At 45.6% G+C, this 24,129-nt stretch overlaps 7 protein-coding genes across 7 annotated transcripts; 4 read left to right on the forward strand and 3 right to left on the reverse strand.

Annotated features, from left to right (window-relative positions):
* Positions 1–8,772: 8,772 nt before the first annotated feature.
* On the forward strand, positions 8,773–10,974 carry DFL_001239 (uncharacterized protein; the record flags this gene model as incomplete). The annotated part of the gene is made up of 4 exons (XM_067629826.1): positions 8,773–8,890; positions 8,951–9,050; positions 9,113–10,723; positions 10,782–10,974. The coding sequence occupies 4 exons, from the start codon at positions 8,773–8,775 to the stop codon at positions 10,972–10,974; spliced, it is 2,022 nt and encodes a 673-aa protein (XP_067495808.1).
* A 1,117-nt stretch (positions 10,975–12,091) lies between these two features.
* On the forward strand, positions 12,092–12,557 carry DFL_001240 (uncharacterized protein; the record flags this gene model as incomplete). The annotated part of the gene is made up of 3 exons (XM_067629828.1): positions 12,092–12,129; positions 12,267–12,417; positions 12,492–12,557. 3 exons carry the CDS (start codon positions 12,092–12,094, stop codon positions 12,555–12,557), a joined length of 255 nt encoding a protein of 84 aa, XP_067495809.1.
* Positions 12,558–13,295: 738 nt separating this feature from the next.
* DFL_001241 (uncharacterized protein) lies at positions 13,296–15,179 on the reverse strand (the record flags this gene model as incomplete). The annotated part of the gene is made up of 6 exons (XM_067629829.1): positions 13,296–13,339; positions 13,403–13,536; positions 13,603–13,776; positions 13,839–13,992; positions 14,056–14,789; positions 14,872–15,179. 6 exons carry the CDS (start codon positions 15,177–15,179, stop codon positions 13,296–13,298), a joined length of 1,548 nt encoding a protein of 515 aa, XP_067495810.1.
* Positions 15,180–16,222: 1,043 nt separating this feature from the next.
* On the reverse strand, positions 16,223–17,109 carry DFL_001242 (uncharacterized protein; the record flags this gene model as incomplete). Its single annotated transcript, XM_067629830.1, has 3 exons — positions 16,223–16,497; positions 16,554–16,734; positions 16,801–17,109. 3 exons carry the CDS (start codon positions 17,107–17,109, stop codon positions 16,223–16,225), a joined length of 765 nt encoding a protein of 254 aa, XP_067495811.1.
* A 185-nt stretch (positions 17,110–17,294) lies between these two features.
* On the forward strand, positions 17,295–17,914 carry DFL_001243 (uncharacterized protein; the record flags this gene model as incomplete). The annotated part of the gene is made up of 2 exons (XM_067629831.1): positions 17,295–17,811; positions 17,874–17,914. 2 exons carry the CDS (start codon positions 17,295–17,297, stop codon positions 17,912–17,914), a joined length of 558 nt encoding a protein of 185 aa, XP_067495812.1.
* A 102-nt stretch (positions 17,915–18,016) lies between these two features.
* On the reverse strand, positions 18,017–19,923 carry DFL_001244 (uncharacterized protein; the record flags this gene model as incomplete). The annotated part of the gene is made up of 2 exons (XM_067629832.1): positions 18,017–19,401; positions 19,479–19,923. The coding sequence occupies 2 exons, from the start codon at positions 19,921–19,923 to the stop codon at positions 18,017–18,019; spliced, it is 1,830 nt and encodes a 609-aa protein (XP_067495813.1).
* Positions 19,924–21,292: 1,369 nt separating this feature from the next.
* Positions 21,293–22,048, forward strand: DFL_001245 (uncharacterized protein; the record flags this gene model as incomplete). Its single annotated transcript, XM_067629833.1, has 1 exon — positions 21,293–22,048. One exon carries the CDS (start codon positions 21,293–21,295, stop codon positions 22,046–22,048), a length of 756 nt encoding a protein of 251 aa, XP_067495814.1.
* Positions 22,049–24,129: the final 2,081 nt, after the last annotated feature.

A 24,129-nucleotide genomic window follows, 5' to 3' on the forward strand; every position in this document is an offset into this window, starting at 1 on the left:
CCCTTTGCAAAGGCTAAAATCCGACAACCTGGGCCGGAATAGTTTACACCAAGTGGAATTTCAAAGTCTCTCGATCTTGGGACGGAGTTCCTTCACGAAAGAGGAAATGCCTCAACCGCGATTCAACCCTAGTATGGACAGTTGAGACACGGCATTGACCTATCTTGGGTTTGTTTCAAGAACTTCTTCTGTTGAGGGCGGGGATACGAGTGGATAGCTTTGGTGTTTCAAGATTTTATGCTTCGTTGTCCAAGCTTTTCTTTCTTTGTATAATTCTCCACAGTTCAAGGCGTAATGCTTTTCGTCCGATTACGAATATTTCCCCGAATATCTGTATAATAGGAGGTTCTAACGTTCCCGCTCGTTCGTTGGGCCTAATTGTCCCTGAAAGCGAGTTTCACGATAGCCTTTTCTGGAGTTCAAGCGAGATGTTACAGATTTATGGGCAATGACTAGCATCCCGCAAAAAGGCCTCTCCACGGCTCTTGGGTTCTTTGGCTGCCTTGAGCCCTGGGGAAACATCGTCGGTTGCCCGGGTTTACCATAGCAGGTGATCAAATATTAATATTTTTGAAACTGGCAGCGCTCGCCTAATAGATTGAATCGATAAAAGCTAGAAACGCGCGCTGAGGACTGATATACCGGGCGCGAGCATAGACGTAGACATGTAGTAGGTATCTTCATATCTAGGGTATATCCCATTGGTTGATTTCCCAGGGAAACAACTAGATAAGAACTCGTGCAGATACGCAGAACCGTTCTCCAAAGACTCTTAAGACGGCAATTCGTCGATAAAGATGTTTATCACTTAAGCGCTTCCTGCATGAACGAGTGGACGGGTTTGTTGCAAAGTACCCAATAGCCGTTAACAATGGGCATTATCACGGCAAGAGGAATGTATAATGTCATCCTTTAGTTTAATCTAATCAAAACGGCGCGCCTACGTTGTACAGACCAGTTGACAAGCAATCACCATGAGCCGTTGGAACTTCACTAGAGAGAGGCAAGGGTCTACTGTGGCTAGAACTCGGCCGTTTTGCCCAAAAATCGTTCTTCAATGACCAATCGTAGAAAACACCGTTAGTACACGATACTAAAGCGGCTCGATTTTTTGTCGAAGATGTTGATGTTTCAAACGCCCAGCCGAAGAAACATGATACACTTGACGTTTGGGGACTTGGGGCAAGTGGAGCTGGTGGCCAAAAAGAAGGTTGGCAAGCCATGCGTTCGGTACCGAAGCTTATGTGAGTGGACTCTTCTGTTCGGAGTCGCAAGTTGATTCAGACAATCATGGGAGTTCTGCATGGATGATGGCTGTAAACCCAGCAAGGCAAAGGAGGATTTACGAACTAGGAAACTCCGGCTTGTTACCGAACAAGGCTCGCTAGTTCGTAAGTCGATATTTTGAATGTAGCAAATACATAGTTGACTAATTAGTCTCTAATACTCGTTCCGCCGAGAAATAGGGATGTTTGTCTATGTATACACGTTTCAGATTCGATATGTGTAGGCAATTGGGCATCCAATCCGTGATGTCGGGCTGAGGGCATGAATTCAAGATCGATAGGTATTCATAATGGGATAGCCCCACGAGAATTTCCACATTATAGAAAAACGTTCTGTTATGTTCGCCACAATGATGAAAGAATTGAGAATCGCATCGAGAGAGACCCCACTGTCGTTGTTGTCTTGACGAAATGTGATTCTGAAACGTTATAGTCGTTTACATGCAAGGCCGGCCCCTTGGCGCTTGTTACAGATTGCAAAACCGTCGCTCGTTGACAATGCGAACAATTCAAAAGATTCTAGCCTCTGGGGAGGAAAGTGGAGATTTCCGTCCCCAATGAGCTCCCCAAAATCCTCACTGAAGATATCTTGTAAACACGGGAGGGGTGCAAGGTTCTAAAGTTTGAGGTGGGAATTTAATTTTGGAGTTTTCGTGAACCCGTTTTGGTCGGGGAATTCTGCCTACGATACCACGATAAACATGTTTGTGTCGAGGGACAAGGAATTGGATTGTCGCTGTAAAGAAAAGGGGGTACTACTACTCTCGTGATCTTAATTGCCAAAGTATCATTACATGATGCCGTAAGCTTCGATTGCAGAGAGTGCAATGTCGCTCGCTGATCAAAGAGGCGGAGCAGACCGAGATCGGTGACTTTTTAAAATTAAAAGGTTCGACTTTTCTTGGGGGCGGCAGGTTGAATCCAAGTGACTAAACAGAAAAAAAAAAAGGGTTCACGAAGCCTCAAGCTACACCTTGTGCGGCTCATATAAATTCCTTCGTCAGTGATCAAGCATCGTTTCAGCGTTCTTTAAGATAAAAATAGGCAAAGGAATGATCTATAGCAAGTATAACTCGGGCGACGGTTTTACGGACCCAATTGTGGTAACACTGTCAACGACCAGGCATCAAAAACACGGGCGAAGGCTTGAGCAATTGGGGGTTGTCGCAATCACCGGCATACGTCGGGCTTGCATACTTGCTCCAGTTCTAGAAAGGTGATCCGAATAGTTAAGGATATTATTAAATTCTGATACTGTCGGATGTCAACGAACTTCCCATCAAGATCCTTTGCAGAGAATCGAAGACCATAATTTCGCATAACTCGGCTGTCACAGATTCATTCCTAAGAATCTGAAGCAGAGGCGCACTGGCGGATATCCTGATACATTGGACACCTGCCAGGTTGGGAATAAGGCGTTAGTCAAGACCACCACCGTCGATTCTAACCGCAAACGGGAGAATTGATAGAGAAATATGATGCGGCCAACCGGTTTCTTAATTTAAAGATCGTCTATCGATAGTGGTCCAAAAGCATGTTTCCACAACTGAGTGTTGGAGAATACGGAAGGCATGGTATTGGCAAGTACACCACGGCATCTCACAACAAAGATTCTCAAGCGGGCGTTGTGATTTATCGAAATACACCATAGGCTTGTTTCAAATATGTGGATATACGACAAAATCGCGCGATCATGCTGGCTTCTAGAGTTTTATGGGAAATCTATAGAGTTTGTGCTCTGCCGTCCATGCAGGTGCAGGCTGTCGCGACTTGATATTAACCGGATTCCCGTCTGCAGACGAAATCTTGGGGCACGTGGTCGCAAATCCCGGCCACATTTTGGGGCGAAATGTATATGTTTCGATGGAAGGGATAAAGCATTCATTACAAAAGAAGGTCTTTGTTTGAGAGAAATTGACATGGCCAAGACAGCGGTACAGGCTTAGATGATGTTCGGACTTTGTAGGTATCACGAACACCTAGGCGACCGTACGGATACTATAACTATATCATGGATAAATTCCATAGCCTGTAGCTTTGATGACGGGAAACCGCAACTGCGGGTTAGCTGCAGCGCAGAGACCTGGGCAGTGTATTGGTATCAGTTCTAATACATCATGATGGCACTACCGGTATACAACTATAAAATGAACGATGAAAGTTTTTATGAACAGATGACGGGGGTTTTAAAACCCAATATATCGCGCATCGGAAAATTTTCTAAATATTGATATATTATTCGTGAAACATCGTTTTCCTAGTGAGAATATTTACTGTTGACCTAATAGAACCTCTATCTAATATCCTATCGCTTATCCCACTCGAGACGGAACGTTAACGGTGGATGCATCGATGGCAAAATCACCTCTGCCGACTCGCTGGCCAACATGATGTCCGTTCTAACTCGATAAAGGTTTTACCTATCAGCCTGAAGCCTCCCGAAGGTCAGTATAAGCGAGTATACCGGATTGCCATATGACCAGTATTGCCTAGCTTTAGCTCCTTCCGTAGATAATGTCCTTCAGCCGTGAGCTCCTCGTTTGTATGCCGTCCACGTTTATTGCCGGCAACGCTACTGCCTGCGTCTAAGGAAACAATCGCGCGAGGGGGCAAGGAATCGGATCGGTGAAATGTCTTGGAAACCGTGTTAGAGGTTGATATCTCAATAGCATGAACTGGTTAAGGTTCGGATTTCAGGCGTGTTTTATGATTATATGAGTTTATATTTAAACATGCGAGCCTCAAGGCATCTATGCTGCGTTGATGTCAGTCAAGAGTCTTTGAGACTTTTGTGTGCCGGTCCAGATGGTCCAGCTCGAAACATGTTTCCTAGTTTCGGAGGCTAGGACTGTGTCTAGACCTCAGAGTCCTTCAGATCCGTTTCTTCAAGGTGGAAAAGGTGTATGCATGACAGGTGCTGGTCTTCCTTTCTGTTCGTGGTGGCTCCTTTCAATCGTGCTCCACTCTTGGGGAACTTTTGGGGAAACAGGGCACAGCAATGTGCTTAACGGAACAAAAAAAAATAAAAAATTACACACCTTCATACGTGCATAGAGTTTACGCACATGATAATTAATTGCGATTTTACCAGCCGACACCGTTGAAGAACGGAAAGAAAGTTGAGCTGAAGGCTGGCCATCTTATTTTTCTATGTGTGTTTCATCAAACCCTGAAACTTGAAAGCAAAGATGCAAAGCGTCATCTGCTCTCTTGTCTACCCGCATGATCCCGCACCCAAATTAAGGCAGGGTTAACAGGTACATTACCGAGACCTCCTAGGTTGTTGTCGATGGCGAGGATCCGAGGAGAACGTTCTGATTACACGGTGTGCAATATTATTTCTGTGGTTTATTCGGCTGGCTGTTGCAACATTGCATCCGTTGTCGAGTTTTTTCGGCCCTACCTTGTCTATTGGCCTGCAGAAGCGATGCACGAAGGACAAATGTGGTTACTTAAGTGTGGCTAATGAGTACATTATACCCTAATGTGGTTAGAAAAGTGGCTCGTGTATTCGAAAAGTTGAGGCTGAGGATACGATGCTGCTTTAGTGTGAAAGAGGCTAGTTCGGCATCGACAAATTTGAATAGCTCAACCCGAGCGGATAGACTCTCCAAAACGGTCACCAGAACAATCGTTCCAGGGGGCAAAGTTATAGAAATATTGTAGGCCAACATTTCATTAGAGCATGAACTAAGGCTGAAACAGGACCTCGAGAAGAGCTTCTAGAAGAAAGACATACAAATATATGTAATTTATAAATTTATCATGAAGCAATGGGGTATGTAGACGCGGAGAGTATCTATAGTGGCTGCATATATTGTCTGCCTTTGGAGCTCTTCTTTGAGCTTGATAGGGAAAAATATTTCTAGACCTAACCGCTCTAAGCCTGGGGATGTCCATTTTTATCTAGACGAATACAGGTGGCAGAGCTAGATACTCGTAGCTTGTATGTAATCGGTAGATTTATAGATAGCCATCTGCTGCCATGCCCTGATTCACATTTTTGTTTCCAGGATATTTCGGTAGCTTGATCTTTTCACGACGTTCTCCCTTACGATTATTTTCTCTTTCTATTCCTTTTGCACTAGTCGTTCGTTTAGGTCTTGCTAGTATCAAGATCCGGATTTAAATTCAGAATAACCTACTGTGCCTGGCAGCCCGAAGGACACTGTTCTCGCTAAGCCCGTCTACCACCCTGGCTAACCAGTAGAACCAACCGACCAACGGGGCCGGTCGCTCACTTGACCTTGCTATTCTTTGGTATATTTCTCCTCCTCCCACCCATCCTTTTTCGGATTTCGATTGCTCTCCTGTCCCATTCAAATTCAAACAACTGCAGCACTACCATTTGAGGACTCTCAAACACCTTCCACATACACAGAAACGTTTATAACATATATGGACAATAGAGTTAACTAGCTAGCAATAAGTATATAACAATTCCCTAGCTGAAAAGATCGTACACACTACTTTCGCCTGCTTCTTTTCTCCTCGCTCATTCTTGCATCTTATCACTCACTCACCAACCACCCCATCGGACGTTTCTGGATTTGCTGGCCATCGAAACTCCACGGGAGTAATACGAATAATATAATTTATTTCAACAGGTAAGGTCCTTTCCCCCGGGTTTCAATGGTACAGAGAAGATGAGTTGAAACTCACATTTCACAAGAGCATTGAATACGAGCTGCTACGCTTTCCTAGCTTGTGCGACTCTATCTTTCTATCTGTCGTTTTCTCACGGAATAATTCTTTTACTGCGTCTTTAAATACCGGCCGCCATCGCCGAAGCGGAACGTTAACGCTACAATCATAAAAGTATCAGATCAAATCTTGGAGATATTAAAAGGTAAGTTTGAAAAAACTCGAAGATACACTTTTCATTTTTATATCGCAAATGTTTAGCTCCCTCTATTTTCAACGCTCCGACTCAACTTTTGAAGGTTGAGGTGCATTTTCTGAGACGACCGCCAGATGAGTTTCGACAAGGTGTTTCTTGCTTGAGCTTTGTTTCGTTTTAGAATTCCCTCCCGCCTGGCAACTTTTTTCACTCTCTTCCTTGTTTCCATTTTTTTTTTACCCTGCTTTGCCATGGCCTGGACCGAGGGTGCGGTGTGGGAGGGGTAAGCCTAGCCTGTTGCTGTGCTTGCTGTGGCTCAACGCATCTTACCTTCTGGCCGAGGCTTTACGCGGGCGCATAGAACAATTACTCTGTAATGCATTGCAGTGGTTTATCTCTCGACCTCATTCGTCGGCTGATATGGTTGGACCGACGGTCTAATAATACACATTCTTGCCATCATTCTATGTTGTCGTCTATCGAATCTCTTTACCCTTACAGTACGGTTCCTTCCAACTGGAAGCCGCACTGGAGATTTGGCCACGATAGCGAGGAAATGTCAATATGTGTCTTCATGGCAAAAGTTTTCCCTTTGAACTTCCCGGAAAACTTTTGAGCACAGTGCAGGCAGCAGCCCCATGGCCCCCAAAAAATACCAAAAATACACACCATACGCAGAGTATTAATTCTCTGCTTGGTTATTGCTCGGGTTTTTCATTTCGCAAAAGAACGCTTGAGCTTTCTTGATTTTGGCTGGTCCATCCAGCAGAGATGCAATGTCCACTCGAAGTTTTCCTTTTTTTCCCCACTTTCGCTAGTCCCATTTTTGCTAGCCTCGTTCTTTGCTTTTCTTGCCTTTCTGAAGCAGAGCTTCATGAAACCCCTTAAGAAAAAGCAAACGCTTAGGAACAGTCGACAGGCAAGCCCTCGCCTTGCTAGCAAGTTTTTCGGCGGCCCCTTCTTTTCCCAGCATCACACAGTGGCCAGTCTTGCAGACAGGCGACTAAAAAACACGGCCTGAAGAAAAGAGACTAGTTAGAAGAGTGAGCAGCTCTTCGTGTTTCCCGAATATTACACTGCATTATTAGCAGATTGATGCTGGGCTAGTGGTAATATCAAATTAACCCATACCCACTTCCCCTCCTTTTCCGTGTCGTGCCTCTGCTTTTTCCAAAAGCTACCTTTTTTTTCCCACGCACAATTTCCCCAATACCCCTCCTACCCTCCGCTTGGATTGAATTGGATTGGCTGCATCCCTTCCCTCGAAACGCCGGTTGACCAATTGTTTGCACCTGTTATCCTCTGGAAGCCCTGCCTGATCCACGGTCCCCAAGCTGTTGTTGTCTGTCTCGGGCGCTCTTTTATTTTCTGAGAGTTCGTTCCCACCCTCGCACCCAGAACCCAGACACACATACAAGCATATTTCCTGGCGGGTTTTTGTTAGTGTTAGTTAACAAATGTTAATATTGCTTTGCGGGTGTTCATTTGAATTGAATTGTGGAAAGTGGGAGCGCAGGCCGCACTTACTACACTACCTTACAACCCACGAGAGCAGTATCGCAATCTGCAAGTCCAGATCCCCTAAAAATCATCATATCCCCCCATCAACCTCTTCTCTTCTCTTCTCTTTCTTCTCTTCTTCTCTTCTTCCTCTCTTCAGCGTTGTTGTGTGTTGCCGTCGTCGTCTGTAGTCGTCTTCGTTCTGTTCCTCCTTCCTCCACTCGTTTCTCTTTTTAGTTGTTTCATTCCTTTCCATCCTATCAAAGGCTTCGTTGCTTTCTTTCAACGTCGCAGATATCGTCACATCGCTCCTTAGTACTGACAGAGGCAAGGCCTTTGTGTACAAAGCTGATCGATATTATCGTCGTTCCGACAAAAAAGAATCAACATTCCTCAGAAGCCCTTTTGTTAAGGGAGCTGGCCTTCCGTCCCCTCTTGTGTGTATCAATCACCAGGACACATTATTATATACCCGTCTTTTGTTGAATTAGAATAGCGCGATCGAGATATCGCCTGGGTCTTCCAGTTTACCATCATCAGCTGACACCAATCTTTCTCTTGATCCGAGAAGAAAGGTTCGAACCTGCGACAAAGACAGTAAATCTATTTCTGGACGACCTATTCATCCCTTTCAACATCTGCCACAAAGAGGAGAAACCTATTTTACATAACCTCACACACTCTTTTCCCTCGATAGAAACAAGTCACACTCTCATTCAGGAACATATCTATTCTTTATCTATATTTCTTACTCGCACCCCGATTCTTCTTGACGTTTGAGAATCGCCAGCCTGCGTTTGTACTTACATTCCCGAGACCTCGCATTCTTCGCATCCTGCTTGCGGTCAAAGAGCATACCGACTGGTTTAACTACCCCACGAGAACATCCCGTGCCCACCTGACAATCGCCCCGCTCATATCTCGAAATTCAAATTACGAACGCTCAATTACATACTCGCTGTCTGGATTACAGTGCGACATTCCCCCATACAAAGAATCCCCTGAGAGGGACAGTGAGCAAGATCTCCTTGATTGATTTGATCCAAGGCGACAGACCGGAAAGACGACGGCTTTAATTTCCTTTTAATTATTTCCTTCGACAGATAGAAGAGCCGACCACTCGGGGTCGCACACTCACACACAAATATGTATTCACACAACGCTCTCTCGGCTCCTCAGAAACCTGAGACTTTTATGCTCTCATCGGAAGCACAGCAAGCACTGCCGCATGATGCTCAGATCCAGCTACAGCAAGTTGATAACTGTATGTGGGAAAACTTTCCTCGAAGGACACATATGGACGGTTAACTAACATTTCATGTAGTGAAATACTTTTTAATATCGGCACCCGTTGACTGGGGCCAAGATAGCTACATCCGCAGGTTCTTGCTTCCAACCGGAGAATACGTTTCTTGCGTTCTATGGTACGTATCTTGTGTGACCTTTCCAAATCCTAGATCTAGTTACTGACTGGGATACAATCTAGGAACAATCTCTTCCACATCTCGGGAACCGACATTGTAAGGTGTCTATCCTTCAGATTCCAGGCTTTCGGAAGACCTGTCAAGAACTCTAAGAAATTCGAAGAAGGTATCTTCTCCGACCTACGGAATCTGAAGGCTGGCACAGATGCCTCGCTGGAAGAGCCCAAGAGTCCGTTCCTGGACTTCCTCTACAAGAACAACTGCATCAGGACACAGAAGAAGCAGAAGGTCTTCTACTGGTACAGTGTTCCTCATGATCGTCTGTTCCTTGATGCTCTTGAGAGAGATCTCAAGAGAGAGAAGATGGGTCAAGAAGCTACTACGGTTGCAGTTGCAGAACCCGCCCTTTCTTTCGAATACGACTCCTCGCAGTCACTTTTTGAACAGCTCACCAAGGCACAGCAAACTAATTCGTCCTCCTTCAATCCTCATGCCATCCCATTCTCGGCCACCATCTCCCCTGTCGTTCGCGCCATGGATACCATGCCACCACCGATGATTCCTCATCCAGTCATGCCGGTTCTCCCAGAAGAATACCATATGGGAATGTCAATGAAGAAGCATGAAGAGCTTGTCACTTACGACGGACAAACCATCCAGATGAACCAGATGAACCAAATGAACCAAATGAACCAGATGTCTCAGATGTCTCAGATGCCTCAGATGAACCCTCACCACATGGCTCCGCAAATGAGCACAGGCCACCGCGCAGTTATGCGAGGCAGCTCTGTTCCTCAATACCTCGAATACTCGCCCGCTCCCTCCTTCGCATCGTCCGCCGTGGAAGACTACAGCGCGCGCGGTGTCTCCTACGAACCCGTTACCCCACCCCAACAACTCGTGAATGTATCGGAACCTCAATATTTGTCCGCAGAGACTGCTGCTGGTATGTACGGACCTCTCGATCCTGCCGGTCAGAACGCAATGTCTGGTATGGGTCAGTTGCCTCTTCCAACTGTTTCTGGTGTTGCCGCTGCGTTTTCTGCTACACCTCGCTATGCCAACAATGTTTTCTCGGTCATCGAGGGTTCTCCTACCTACAAGCAACGTAGGAGGCGTTCCTCCGCCACCCCTGCTGCTTTGAGTGCTTTGTCAAACGAAGTCACGAAAAAAGCTAGCCCAGAAGCTCGACCCCGTGCTGCGACTGAAACAATCACACTTGAGGCTGACGAAACGAAAGAAGACCACAGCCAGGGCGTCCCGCTGTCGATACAGCCGCAACAGAGTACCCCACAGCCGAGAGACTACTACGAACATCATTCTAGGCATGCCACCCCAATGTCCATGCTTGAAGGAAGCCCAGCTCCACCCAACGCTCTTATGTACCTCCAAGAACAGCACGGAATCATGGCCATGCCCCGCGGCGTGAGCGTTGGACTCGATGCCACTTCTTTCAGCCGACCAAACATTAGTGTTATGCGAAGAGCCCGATCTGCTACCTACGAACCGTCGCCGTATCCGCAAAAGTCGCACTCGTGCCCGATTCCCTCCTGCGGTCGTACCTTCAAGCGTTTAGAGCATCTCAAGAGACACGTTCGAACTCACACTCAGGAAAGACCATATGTCTGCCCTCACTGCAACAAAGCTTTCTCGCGATCTGATAATCTCACACAGTATGCAACATTTCCATGCACCCATTTAGGGTAGTTATAAAGCTAATTTGTATTCTAGACATCGTCGCACCCACGAAAGATCAGAGAACGGTGGCCCAGTTGAGCCCTACGATGCTCTTAGCGGCGAAGGCGAAGACAATGAGGATGACGTTATTGGACCACTTGATGAATCCTCTGAGCCTCTCGACCAATACTTGCACACTTCTCAGTCTCTGAATCTTAACATGGCGCAACTGATACCCCAGATGTAAAGCAAATCTAACCAGGGAAAAGAAAAGGTTAAAATGGAAGACTTAAAAGCAATCACCATTTTGCACAAATTTGTATTTACTATCACGATGTTCACGGACCTTTTTTCCTTATCTTCATGAGTTTTTTTTTTTTTTTTTCAAGTACCTCTTCCTTTTTCTATTAATTCTGTTTAGGAGGCAAAGGCAAGATTTATTATTTCTCGGGGGTTTCTCAGCTTTTATATCTTTTTTTCCGGGCGTGGTCAAAGTATCTTTTGTCATCTCATTTTTTTCTTTTGGGCGAAGGAAAATCTTTCGGTGCATTTGTGCGACCATTCCATTACTATCATCATCACTCTCATCATTGTCAATCCTCATATTGATACCATTTCCTTGTCCTATTCTTTCTCTTTTTGCATTTCTTATACTAGTTACTTTTTTTTGTCACGACAAGCACATCTTTTTATCATGAATACTTTGGGATGCGGCTTGTGTTCTTCCTCTGTTACTTAACTTTTCTTCAACCCCCCCCTTTTTCACTTTCTCTAGATGGAACTCTTTTTTTTACACTCGTTCTTCACTTTATTACACCTTTTTTTTTCTTTTATGTGATATAGGTTACCTCTTTTCAGTTTATTTCCTTATATAGTTCTATATAAATGGATATAGTATTCATATATCATTCCTCGACCGTAGAAATCGTAAACTAAGTTAGAAGAAGTCGTTAAGCTTCGAATGGAGAGTGACTTGCGTTGTCCGTTGTATTTCGCGGGTCGCTGAAAATGTGTTGCACGTCGTCATCATGGCCTTTGCGCGCGTTCCTTCGGCACAGCATAACATTGGCTATTCATTTTGTCCTCATCAATAGGCTCCAGCCATCGAACAACCTCATCTCATACATATCTACACTACCATCAGCTATCGAGGCCGAAATCTAATACTCCCGGACATTTCCCCCCGAGGTACCAACTGATTGGTCGCATAGCTTAGAAACAGCAAACGTATCCTCCGAAAGCGCCACGAATAGACCCCTGATACTCATCGCGAATCGGTACTTCCAAGGCCTTCCGAGTTCAATACATCACCGGCGGACCTATCTTCCTACCCTCCTACTCCGTATATTCAAAATACTCTCACGATGAAGCCGGTAATATCCGCCGGTAACGCCTGGAGCTGGTACTTTACTTCCCACTTCCCTGTTGTCCAAGTTCGCCAGATCACCCACAATTCTCACCAAGCTTTCCAACTTTTCCAACTTTTCCAACTTTTTATATAACTTTAGATCATGAGCTCCTCACTAACTTACAAAATAGTACCGTTATCTCTCTCTTTGCTGTTATCATCCTCACCGTTATCGGTGCACTCTTTAAAGCCGAGCATGAAGTAGTAGCCGGCAAGACCGAGGACCCAGCGAATCCGCAGGTTGCTGCAGCCACAATATTTACCGCTGTTGGAGTTTATGGCGTATGTAATTTTTCTAAGTATACATATTTTCTCGTTGTGATTTAGTTGTGCTGATATTTTTATGCGCTTATTAGCTCTTCTTCCTCTTCTGTGGATGCCAGGCATGGCTACATACTCGCCAGCCGGGGATAGCGCTGTAGGAAACCGGTATCGATACGGATGACGGTTGGAGACGTAGCGGGAGAAGTTTTGATCGTGGGTTTGGAGGGGTAACGGTGGATAGAGATCCCACGGCTGCCACTGCCAGTGGGACTAATAGTCGGAGAATTCGGAGTAGAAGGCGAGGGGAAGATAATGGGGGTGAAGGAAGTGCGTATGAATTGTGGACTATGAGGAGGAATAGGAGAAGAGCGAAACAAGACTAAGCGTTTTGGGGGTAGGGGAATGAGGAAGAGGGGGAACGTCCGTATCGATACTAGGTGATAGTGTATTGTTGGCGACTATACGGCCGACTTTTGGGTGGAGGGTATGGATTTGGATGGGCCCCGGGGCTGGTGGGTGAGATGGTATTGTAGTTGAGTGTAGTTCTTTGGCATTTATACATCGCTCTGGTTATATGTTAGCTTGTTGGTTTTTTGGGCGTGGTTTACAACTTTTGCGATCGGTTTGATATTTTGGCTTTTAGAGCAGTAATCATAGCATGCTCGAAGGGGTTCCTTTGATTCTGGGTAGATGGCAATGTCAATGTTTGGCTCTTAGACCGCTCGATCCTACTGTGTTATGGATATAACGTCCTTCGATTTTACGCAATAATATTGATCTGAAGAAATGACATCCGATTCGTATTGCTTTACGTTAACGTTCCATTCCGAGATAAGCACTTTTAATTACAAATACACCTGTTACTACGCCCCGTTCTATCCCTACCCATATATCGTTTACGCTGTAATAACTTTCTCAATCGATTCTAGCAAGATATTGGCTATACCACGCATGTCAGTGTATGGTCCAAATTGTCACTGCAAGCTTGGAGGAAAACTCTTACCATGATGCTCCTGGAATATCAACATCGGTCTTAGTCTGACAGCGCTCTCGCCCGATCCACCGATATTAACACCGACGGTCTTCATCTTCTTCAAGAATGCATCACGCTGTGGGGTATCCCAGGCGATGAATGTGCTAGAATTGTATAATTTAGCATGTTGGCGTACTTATTGTGTCTTAGCTTGGGAATTTGCTGCTTACCCTTGTCCCTTGCCTCTTAGGTTTTGGATTTCACCGGGGTATCTCTTGGATAATTCTGCTAGGCCGTTGTAGAGGTACTCACCGGTTTCGGCGGTGTTTTGGACGAGGTTTAGTCTTTCGACTTCTTTGATGATGGTGTTGAAGAGGAGGACACGGGCTGGGTCTCCCATCCAGCTGTATTATAGACTTCCATTAGTTTCGTCAACCTCGAGGTGTGGGCATCCTGAGATACATACGTGTTGAACTGTCGGTAGGCCATATTTGGTCTCAATTGAGGGTTTCCGAAGTAATAACCTGCTGTCTGAGCCTTCTTGGAGAAGGTGACGATATCCGGTGGGCTCTGAAGATTCCAGTGGTCATGTGCCCAAAACTTGCCGGTTGCGCCGACGCCTTAAGAAAGAATATCTGTCAGCCTACACTCCTTCAAAAGCAGCTTAGAATCTACAGACTAACCGGTCTGAACTTCATCGACAATCAACAAAACATTATGCTTCTGCGTAACGGCCCTCAAATCCTGGAAGAACTTTGGGCTAGCATGGAAATCTCCTCCTTCACTCTGGATTGGCTCAATAATAACTGCAGAAACCGGACAATGCCACTTCGTAAGGATCTCCTCAACTTCTGCAATACAAGCTGCCTCCTCAGCTTGATTCTCGGCCACGAACTCCTCCAACGGGTACTTCAATTGTGGGAACCGAGCCTGCGGCCAATTGAAACTTGGAATATCGATTTTATGAATTGGCTTCGAACGGGTAGTCGACAATGAACCGAATAGACGACCGTGGAAACCCTTCTTAAACGACATAATAGCTAACTCGGGACTACCTGGTTTCTGATTATTCATAGCGGACTTCAACTCCTCTTCGGTGAATGGAGCACCTTCACCACGTTCTCTACGACGGTGGTACATAAATGCGGCTTTGTAGGCACATTCGTTAGCATCGGAGCCGGACATGCCGGTGAAAACTTGGTTTAGACCCTTAGGAGCAACTGAGAGGATGCCAGATTTGAGAGTATTTTTCCAGGATGCTGGGGGGAAGTTTCCAAGGGCTGGACGGTTGATAAGAGCGGTAAGCATTTCTGGGGAGGAGGCGACGGCAGAGAGGGCGGGGTTGTTGTAACCGATTGGGATAGAGGCGATTTGCGCGTAGACGTCGAGGAGGACATTATGATCGTGGTCGGAGACACTGTAGGATGCCGTTTAGTATACCGAGTGAAGTTATAGCTGATATATATAAAGCCGGGTACGATATAGAGATATAGACGTACTAATTGCCAATGCTATTCTCATAGTCACAGATCATGTTCAAGCTACGGGTATCGAAGACCTCGTCTAGCTCGGTGATTGCAACCTTCGACTTTGGACCGGGAATTTCGGTCTGCACACTTGGTTTTGCAGGTTCATTTGGGAAGAATGGCTCATATGAAGAGACCGAGTCGACAGCGACGTTAGCTGCAGCGGCGGCATGCTTGCGGACTGCGTTGTGAATCGGACGAGCTTGATGGATTTTAGAGGTAAATGGGATAGAAACCTTGCGAGAGAGGGCCCTGGTGGAGCCGCGGAGAGTGGATAGCATCTTGGAAGGTATCAATTGCAGGTTTATAAGAGTGGAGATGTGTCTTTAGATGGCCCACGAGGAGGTTGAAGGTTGAGGACAGGTCTGTTGTATTTTGCGGGGGAAGCTTAGCATCATATATTATAACGGCGCCACCAAGCTTACTAGCTATCGACTCCTGGTAACTTAAACGACGGACACTTTTATAACTTCACTTAGCTCAGTTAAGGGTTGCCAACAGTTTAGACAACATTCATTACTTAATCTTAGTTATCGTTCCGGGGCTCGTCCGAATCGCGTAGATCAAAGATAGAGAAGTAGCTAGGTGTCCCAATTACCCAATCGATGTGCGACAGCCATATGCATGCAAGCCGCTGATAACCAGTCACAATGCCGGAGCTCTACCTGTGGGGAAAGCTAGCCTAGAGAGGACTAGACCATCGAGGACGTGTGAAGCCTCAACGAGGCCATCGTACCACCATCTTACGTAAAGTATCATGGGAATCGAAAATCTATCGTATCGATATCGGGTTGGGCGAACAATTTGCAAATTCGAGGAGGCGCTCGGGCGACCGGGCTTTTTCCGGTAGTTCGGTCGAGGAATGAATAAATGAATGAATGGATGGATATGGATGCGAAAGAGTCATGTAGGTGCATATTCGAGGAGTCTAGATCTGGGGTTTGCCGTTGGAAGTTTTATAACTTCATGCAGTTTGATACGGGCTGCGTGCATTCTACGTGCATGGAAGATATCTTATATCTTATACACACCTTCTCCTGGAAATATCCGGGTTTACCATATCTATCCTGCTCCGAAACGAGCAGGCAGTCGCTGAAATTTTACCCCTCCACCCCCTGCTCTGTCGTGCCCATGGCTATGGGTCCGCTCGGTCCTGTTTTCTACCCATCACGGAATATCACGGCCGGATTGCGTCCCCTCTGGATTCAATATCTGCAAATTCAACCGCCGCCTCCTCCCGTGCCATGCAGTTCGCTACACCATATACTTCTCAACCGTCTTTGGTCGTTATGTTATAACGTTAACGACTCGAAGACGGCTTCCTCTAACTCCACCTGACACAGTCCTCAAACTTGACCTTATCACCTCCAAATATGTCCAATGCACTACCAAACGTAAGATCAACCTTCCCCGCACTCAGCCCCTTCACAAGTGTGAGGTCTGTAATATCCTTCCCACCCCCGGCATATGTTGTTGGAATATTACTCCATTCGCCCAAAGCCTTCACTAGTTCCTCATCAATCCCTCTGCAGAGGCCTTCCACATCTGCAGCGTGAATCAAAAACTCAGCACAGTACTCTGACAACAAGTCCAATGTATCTAGTAATTGTTTAGTAATTATTACACCATTGTTACCGTAATCTCCGAGTAAATACCTTTGGTAACCTCCGTATCTGTGATTGTCTGCCACTTGTTTGTAGCCACGAACCACCTATCATCTCTCCGACGACAGCTCACGTCCACCACAAGCTTATCTTTGCCAACAGCGGATGATAGTTCTTGCAGTCTTTCCAATGAGAATTTGGCATCCGGGAATAGATACGATGTAACAATCACCTATACCATTTATCGGTCAGGTTTATGTATCGTAATATCAAAAATAATGGACGGTATTCACCCTACCTTCCCCGCACCCCAATCGAGCCATTGCTGTGCATTCTTGATAGTTATGCCTCCGCCGACTTGAAGTCCACCTGGCCAAGCGTCTAATGCTTCTCTGGCTGCGTTCTCGCAGTTTGGGCCGAGCATTATAACATGGGCTCCAGTAAGACCATTCTCTCTGTAGAGATTTGAAAAATACGATGGAGGGTGTGCCGATGTGTGATTTGTTACTAACAATGCAGCAGCATCGCCTTCATCTGATAATGTGCCTCCCACAATCTGCTTTACCACGCCAGCGTGGATATCGATACAAGGCCGGAATTTTGTCATTGTGGCAGGTGATTTAGTAAAGGTTGAAGTGGGAAGAGGAAGAGCTTCGGGTGTTTTGAATTAGCCGAAACTCAACCTAAGCTTTCCCAACGTCATCCCTTCAACCACACCACTTCACCAAGGGCAACGACCACGGTCACTATAACCACGTTCCTATATTTCCTACACCGGTCACATCTTCCAAGATGTCTGATATCCCCTTTCTAGCAGTTGAATCTGCCTTAACAGATGGCCATATCCGAGAAGGCGCCACACCAGAAACTGCAATTGCCCCATCCACCGCCGCCGACTCCAAAACGGTTCTAACCGACAGCGAATACTCTGCCGTCGAAGCCGAGGAAGACGACGAAAGAGAACTCCACGATGAACTCGACCAAGAAGAGGACGAAGAAGCCGATGAAGTAGCTTCGATATCCTCTTCAGTCCTCTACTCCTCCGGTCACGAAGCTCACCGATCTCTCCGACATCATCCGTTACCCCCTCTTCCTGATCTTAGATTCGAGCAGTCGTATCTGGCGAGTATCAGACATGCTCGAGAGGAAGGAAAATATTGGCTCGTCGCGTTGATTACGATTAAAGATCAGGTGTTGTTTCCGTTGGTTCAAGGGACTTTGTGGAACCTGACGTTGGCAGGGTGGAGGTATTGGAATCGTGGGGTGAAGTTTAGTGGCGAGGGGGTGGGGGCGAGGGTTAGACGATGGTGTAAGTCGGTTTTATCAATTTAAGAGTCCTACGAGGCACAAAAACTAAGATTTGGGTGATAGGGTGGGGAGTTAATGGGTGGAAGTACCGGACGAAGCAGTAAGGGAGTTATCGCTGATATATGTAAGTTTGGACTTCTCATGATATCTTCAGGTCTATGCTAACTAGGTCTGCTAGATGTACATATCCATTGCAGTGTCTTCATTTATGCCTGGCGTTCATGGTGTGATCTATTAGCCAATTCATTTCCCTCAACGGGACCATACCAGTCTTCTTTCCATAACCAAATATATCCGCCGAATCTACGGTCGCCCCATCTACCGACAATTCCGAATGGAGTCATAAAGGCTGTCCAGTTCCACAGAGTACCCGATTCAAGGCCCTTATAATATGCTTTTGTAAGGTGGACTTTGCCGGTTTTGGGGTAGAATTTACCCCAGAGTACGAAGTCTCCAAGGCCGTCTTTCGCCGTTGCTTTAACAGCGATGATGGGGACGTCTGGAGACTCGTCTCGTTTTTCTTTCTTCTTTTCTTCTTCTGGGCCCGCTACTTCGTCTAATTCACCCTTCGCTGAACCTTCATACTGATCATCTTCATTCTCTCCGTCTTCATCTCCGTCCTCGTCTTCCTCGTCCTCATCTTCATATTCCTCCTCGTCTTCATCCGAGTCATCATCCTGTTGCCTCCGTGGCTCCAGTTCCTTCGGATCCACAACCGTGAAGACGATATCAATCATTGCTGGATCAATCTCCTGTATATGGCCATAAGTATAAAACCCCATCCACCTTCCTTCTTCCAAAAACTCTTGGTTCATCATCCCCTCCAAATGGCTCCACACAAACCCCGCTCCATCTCTTCCCAACTCCGCCTCTAGCTTCATATACTTCTCAAATGGAATCCCCGATGCTACCGGTGGACCCCATAGCTGACGTGGATCATACCTGCTTTTTACTTCCTCCGCTTGCTCTTCCGTTGGCTCACTCCCAAATTCCCATCTTAATGCTCGAAACCTTGGTACCCGCCCGTCAAGAATCAGTCGTCTGTAGTTCCACCCTAGTATTCCCACTGTCCTAACACATAGCTCCAATAGTGTGAATGCACTATATGACTGCCCTTCGGTTGTTATTTCTGAACCCTCATAAGAGTTATTGATAGCCGCTCTTGTACGAGGAACTTCGTGCCCCTCATATTGTATATCCCGATATGATCGGAGTGATCGGAATGGTACCATTCTAAACTCTCCGTTTGGCATCACAATATATGCACCTTGGTCTAGAATCGCGAGGTTGGAGAGAACACCCTTCCATTTAGCGTCGAGGAAGGCTTCAGTGGTATCCAAGAGTGAGCTCGCGTCTTGTGGGGTGGAAAATCCAGTTGTTAGTCCGAAGAGCGTTCCTTCTTCATCCTCTAGTATTTCTTCTCCCTCTTCGTTGGAGGGGAAGAGATTAGCGCTGTCGGATAGAAGATACGCGGCGAGACAGAAGACCAGTGTGTAGCAGTATGTAGGGCTTGAGGGACCTGGGATCCATATGGTTTTTCCGCCATTGTCGGAATGAAGATTTGTGTGGCCAATAAGGCGGATTAAAGGATCTATTAATACGATTATAAAGTAAGTTATGAGAACTTATGCATCTTTCGCCTGTGCGAGGAGTCTTGGACCGACTAACGTCCTTGTGCGGCCAATATCCCTCCCCACCGTGCAAAATCCCGAAGTATCCCTTCATCAGAATCATCCTTCAGATACGGTGGATGTTGATACAGGTTAGACCCCCATAGCGTTAGGTTAGTCGGTAAATTGTAAGCTTGGTAATCCGCACATGCATATCTTGCTGCGGTGTTAGCCGCCATAGACGAGGTGATTGGATTCCGAGCCCATGGTTGGAGATGTATCTCGTGTTTTAGGATAGAGTGAGATACTGTCTCTATACCATGTGGGTCTTTGAGATTTGCTGGCGCGAATAAGTGGATTTGATCGTCTATTATGGATTTATAAACTTGCCAGTCGTGGACGGCGGCGCGGAGTTTGTGGGATGTGAGGGAGAGGGAGTGGATTGTGGGGTATGGGGTGTAGGATGCGATGCGGCGGAGGAGCTCCACGGGGAGGAATTCCATTTTTATGGTTTACGAGTCTTGTTTTGCTTTTTTTTTTGGGGGGGGATCTAGATTCTGGCGAAGAAAGAAGTGGTAGATGGAGTCAAGATAATACTAGAGCTGATGTCTGAGCTGAAGCGGGGCCGAATTCGAATTAATTCTGAACCTCCAGCCATCGATTATTTTATATTGACCGCTTCGACAGGCTGACAATGCTATTATATCGCTATCTGAGATATCAAACGTTACGAACCAGCATGACGAGGACGAGGACGGCCTGAGTTACGGCTAAAGCCAACGAGCAGCCTCCACCGCACTATGCGGCTGACGTCTACACCGGGGTAATTGAGCCGTGCAAAACACCACAAAATTGCAAAAGCGCCATGACTCAGCGGTGCATGCGCACGGGATCTTATTGGTTTGACTTTCATAGATTTGGATTCGGGTTGGAGATAGACGATATGTGTGTTATCTATAAGCTTGTATATAAGATATATCCGGGTTTGAATGTTATAGTGCTAACACTTTTCGATTAGACGTGTTCGATATCATGTATTGGGAAAGCTTGTGGAAATGATTGGTGTTGAGTCACGAACTTCAACGTCTCGATATCTCGAACGTCACTTCAATGCAGAAAATGTTTTATTAAAATGAAGTTCGAGTCTATAGCTCTGGCTCTGTCTTATGGGACGACAAAGAAGAATATTTCGATTACATACCCCGGATCTATGGAAGAGTACAAGAGCTCTCGCGGTATGCTGTTAGGGTAATCTCAAGTGTTGGATTTTTGATGTTAATATTATGAAAGCGAGGGGTTGTCAGAATGATCATTAATCACTCTAGAAATCTACATTACAGCTCGCTAATCGATATAGGGTATCCACGGCACGGGGTATCGATACTGGTTTTGGGATCGCCTTTATTTAATTTTATCGTGAAAAATTCTGAAGCTTAAAGGGCAATCGGTTAACGGTCAATCGTATACACTGTTCATAACCCACGCGACCGAGCTCGCGAGTGATCAAGTCGGACTCACGCTGGGTGTCTGAGGGTTATCTCATAAGTCAAGGTAAAACTATCACCAATTATATTCAATCTTGAGTGTATTTTCACTCCGTCGTAGTGAGACGAATACCTCACGAATGCTCAACAATTAATCGAGTCATTCATTTTTGATCGCGTAATTTAGGCTCCCCATAACCATCGACGGTATCTACATTGGTATCATAACATCGATATCATGATGGACAAAGAAACAGAAATCTACTATATAAAGACACCCCATCGTACCTGACAATTGAACTTACAATCATCATCCAGATCCTCCAAACCAGTCATCCCTATAAAGAGATACACCAAATATATATTGACATCTAACCAAAATCTCACAATGGCGCCCTACCCCTTCTCTCTTTCTCTCCTCCTCCTTGCATCAGCAACAGCCACTCTTGCCTGCCCTTTTCAGAACCCAGACATTCTAGGTCCAATCAAAGGATTCCCTACTGGCGGGGACCCAGTATACAACGGAGTAGACAGTTTGAAGGAGCCGAAGGAAAACCCCAAACTTACACCGCGAGATCCCGTCATTATTGGAAAACTTGAAGATGGCAACCCATACACCATAGGGTTAAATTTAATTGAACATCCCCACATCCCTGCGGCTGGTGGTGATTTAAAATCGACGCTCAAGGGAAACGGTCTCAATATTCTGAAGGATGACAGACCATCTGCGGAGACCAAACCTAGCCTTAAACCGCGGGACCCACTCTTATTTGGTTTCGAGAAACTGTTAGATCCGTTAAATACATCCGGCGATAACAAGCCGCTGCAAGACACAGTAACAGCAGTTGGCGATGTAGAACCAACGCTCAAAGAAAATGGCCTCAACGTTCTAAAGGACGACAAAGCAATACCGGTGAAGAGCAAACCCAAACTTAAATCACGAGATCCACTCTTCCTCGGCTCCGATACCTCGTTTCTTTTTGGTCCGGTCGCATTTCTCTCTAGTGGCAACAGCGAGAGCGGCTCGAAAGGGGCCAAGTGCGGAAGGAGTCTTGAAGTCCTAAAGGACAAATCCAGACTTCAATCACGAAATCCACTCGAAGTCGGAGGCCTAAGCCTGGATGGGTGGACTCGGGCTCGATAAAGTCGTAGACCCGGTGCGGATTACGGAAGTGACGGACGATGTAGCCAAGCCACTGCTAGGAAAACTTGGACTCCCTTTATTAGAACAGCCCAAGCTTAAACCACGAAACCCGCTCATGGAGGGGCTAAAAAACATCGTGGACCCGAAGCGAATTATAAAAATGACGGATAAGGTAGTAAAGCCGCTGCTGTCACAAACTGGACTTGATACCCCAGTTGACAAGCCCAAGCTTAAGCCACGGCTTTCAGTTCCTAATATTAGGCTTAACGACGTCGAGCTTTTCGAGTACTATTTTCAATATCTTGCAGCGAACTCCAGATCAGGTTCATAATGTATTGAATTCATTCAATATACATCATCATAACCTTCCTGCCCTTTTCTAATTCCTAGAAACTTTATAAATTTCCGTAGTTCTCCTTCTACCAAAGATGTTGTTAGTACTATTATAATAGAATATGGCATTCCTAGTTAGCTCAATAACTACTAAAGAAAGACATTCGTCCTGACAAGCATCGATCGCTAGCAGGTACCACTTCGCGAATTCGTACTGTTGCCACGACACCCGACGAGACCGAGATGAGGCTAACCTATATATGTGTTGTCGCTGTTGTAAAACTCGTTGGGTGGATTTTGGAATAATACTCTCATCGATTAATCGATTTACTATATTTCTTGATTTATAGGATGTCCTTTCTTTTTATTATTGATTTTAGTATTGATTTTAATCGCTTTGCCAAGCATAATATCTAATTAAGCGTCAATTAATAAACGCTTGAATGAACTGGCCATACGCGCCTTGGAGTTTGTCTATGTTTATTCGAGGGATTTACTGTCGGTTTATAAACTTTAATGTTTTTCTTTTCTTTTCATTGTAATATTGTGAAGCAAAGAAGTGCAATATATATTATATATATATATATGATAGCGGTAATCGCGATTGGCTATTAGACAGATCTAGAATGCGACCGGCTGAATTGATCGATCTCGACGAATCCAAGGAATCTGCGGGACGGGAAATAAATTTTGGAATGGGTTTCGTTTAAATTTTGTTTCATCCCTAAGGATTCTGCAAATATTAGAAGCAATTGGTTGTGAATACACTCACGACCGCTCAGCCGAGTAGTCAGGTCAAACCCAGGGCTTCGGATTACCCCGTACCAAAGTAAAATTGCAATCAAAACGATCTTTAGAGATTGACATGTTTTCCACTTTATTTATGTATTGTAGTGAATATTCGAATATTTCATAGACAGAAACACTCGACAATGAATCGGGACTCATTCCTGATTGGGGAATTTAACCTCCCATAAATATCGCGATATCGACAAGATTCTAGGGTACCTACATCTGTATCGTGGTGGATAATTGAATGGAAGCGGGTTGTTATTTAAAGCACTTCATGGCACCCTACTCTTTCTTTCTCTCTCTCACCCTCGTCACATCTAGAGTAATCCCGAATATATTAATATGTTGTATCTAATCTATAGCAATATATGGGAGCATTCAATCTAATAATCATTACCTAAACCTTCTTTCTCGACTTTCTACAAAACTTAGCCGGTTATAACCTTTGCACTAAGGTAAAGTCATTTAGCACTATCATATTGTCTCCTGTGCAGCCCACCCGAAGGAACAAAACATCGCTAGTCAACTCACAGACTACGGAAGAGATAACTTCATGATATCACGATGAGTATCGCTATAGCTAGCAACCGGTAATATTTCACGAAGCTGTAACACCATGGGTGTGTTGTCAATGTTGCAAAACCATACACCAATCGGATCATATTCGAAAACCCAACACCCCGCAGAAACATTAACCCCACGTTTGCGTTCAACAGAAAACTCCAAATGCCAGCTGGGCGGGTGCTTAATTAACAGAAGAAAATTCTTCACCCCATTCCCGACCAGGTGGGACCTTGAGTCCAGCCAGTAAGATCCCGTCCCACGGACCCAGCGATCTCACAGGCTGTTTAAAGGGCGTCTAAAAAGGATCGGTGGACCAAGATTCTGGCACCAAATATAGGCATGCCAGTTGGTGCATGGCGCAATAGGGGCCTTAGGCGAGCGCTTGGACGAAA

The sequence above is a fragment of the Arthrobotrys flagrans genome (genome assembly GCF_004000055.1).
Source record: "Arthrobotrys flagrans strain CBS H-5679 chromosome Unknown unitig_15, whole genome shotgun sequence".
NCBI lineage: Eukaryota > Fungi > Ascomycota > Orbiliomycetes > Orbiliales > Orbiliaceae > Arthrobotrys > Arthrobotrys flagrans.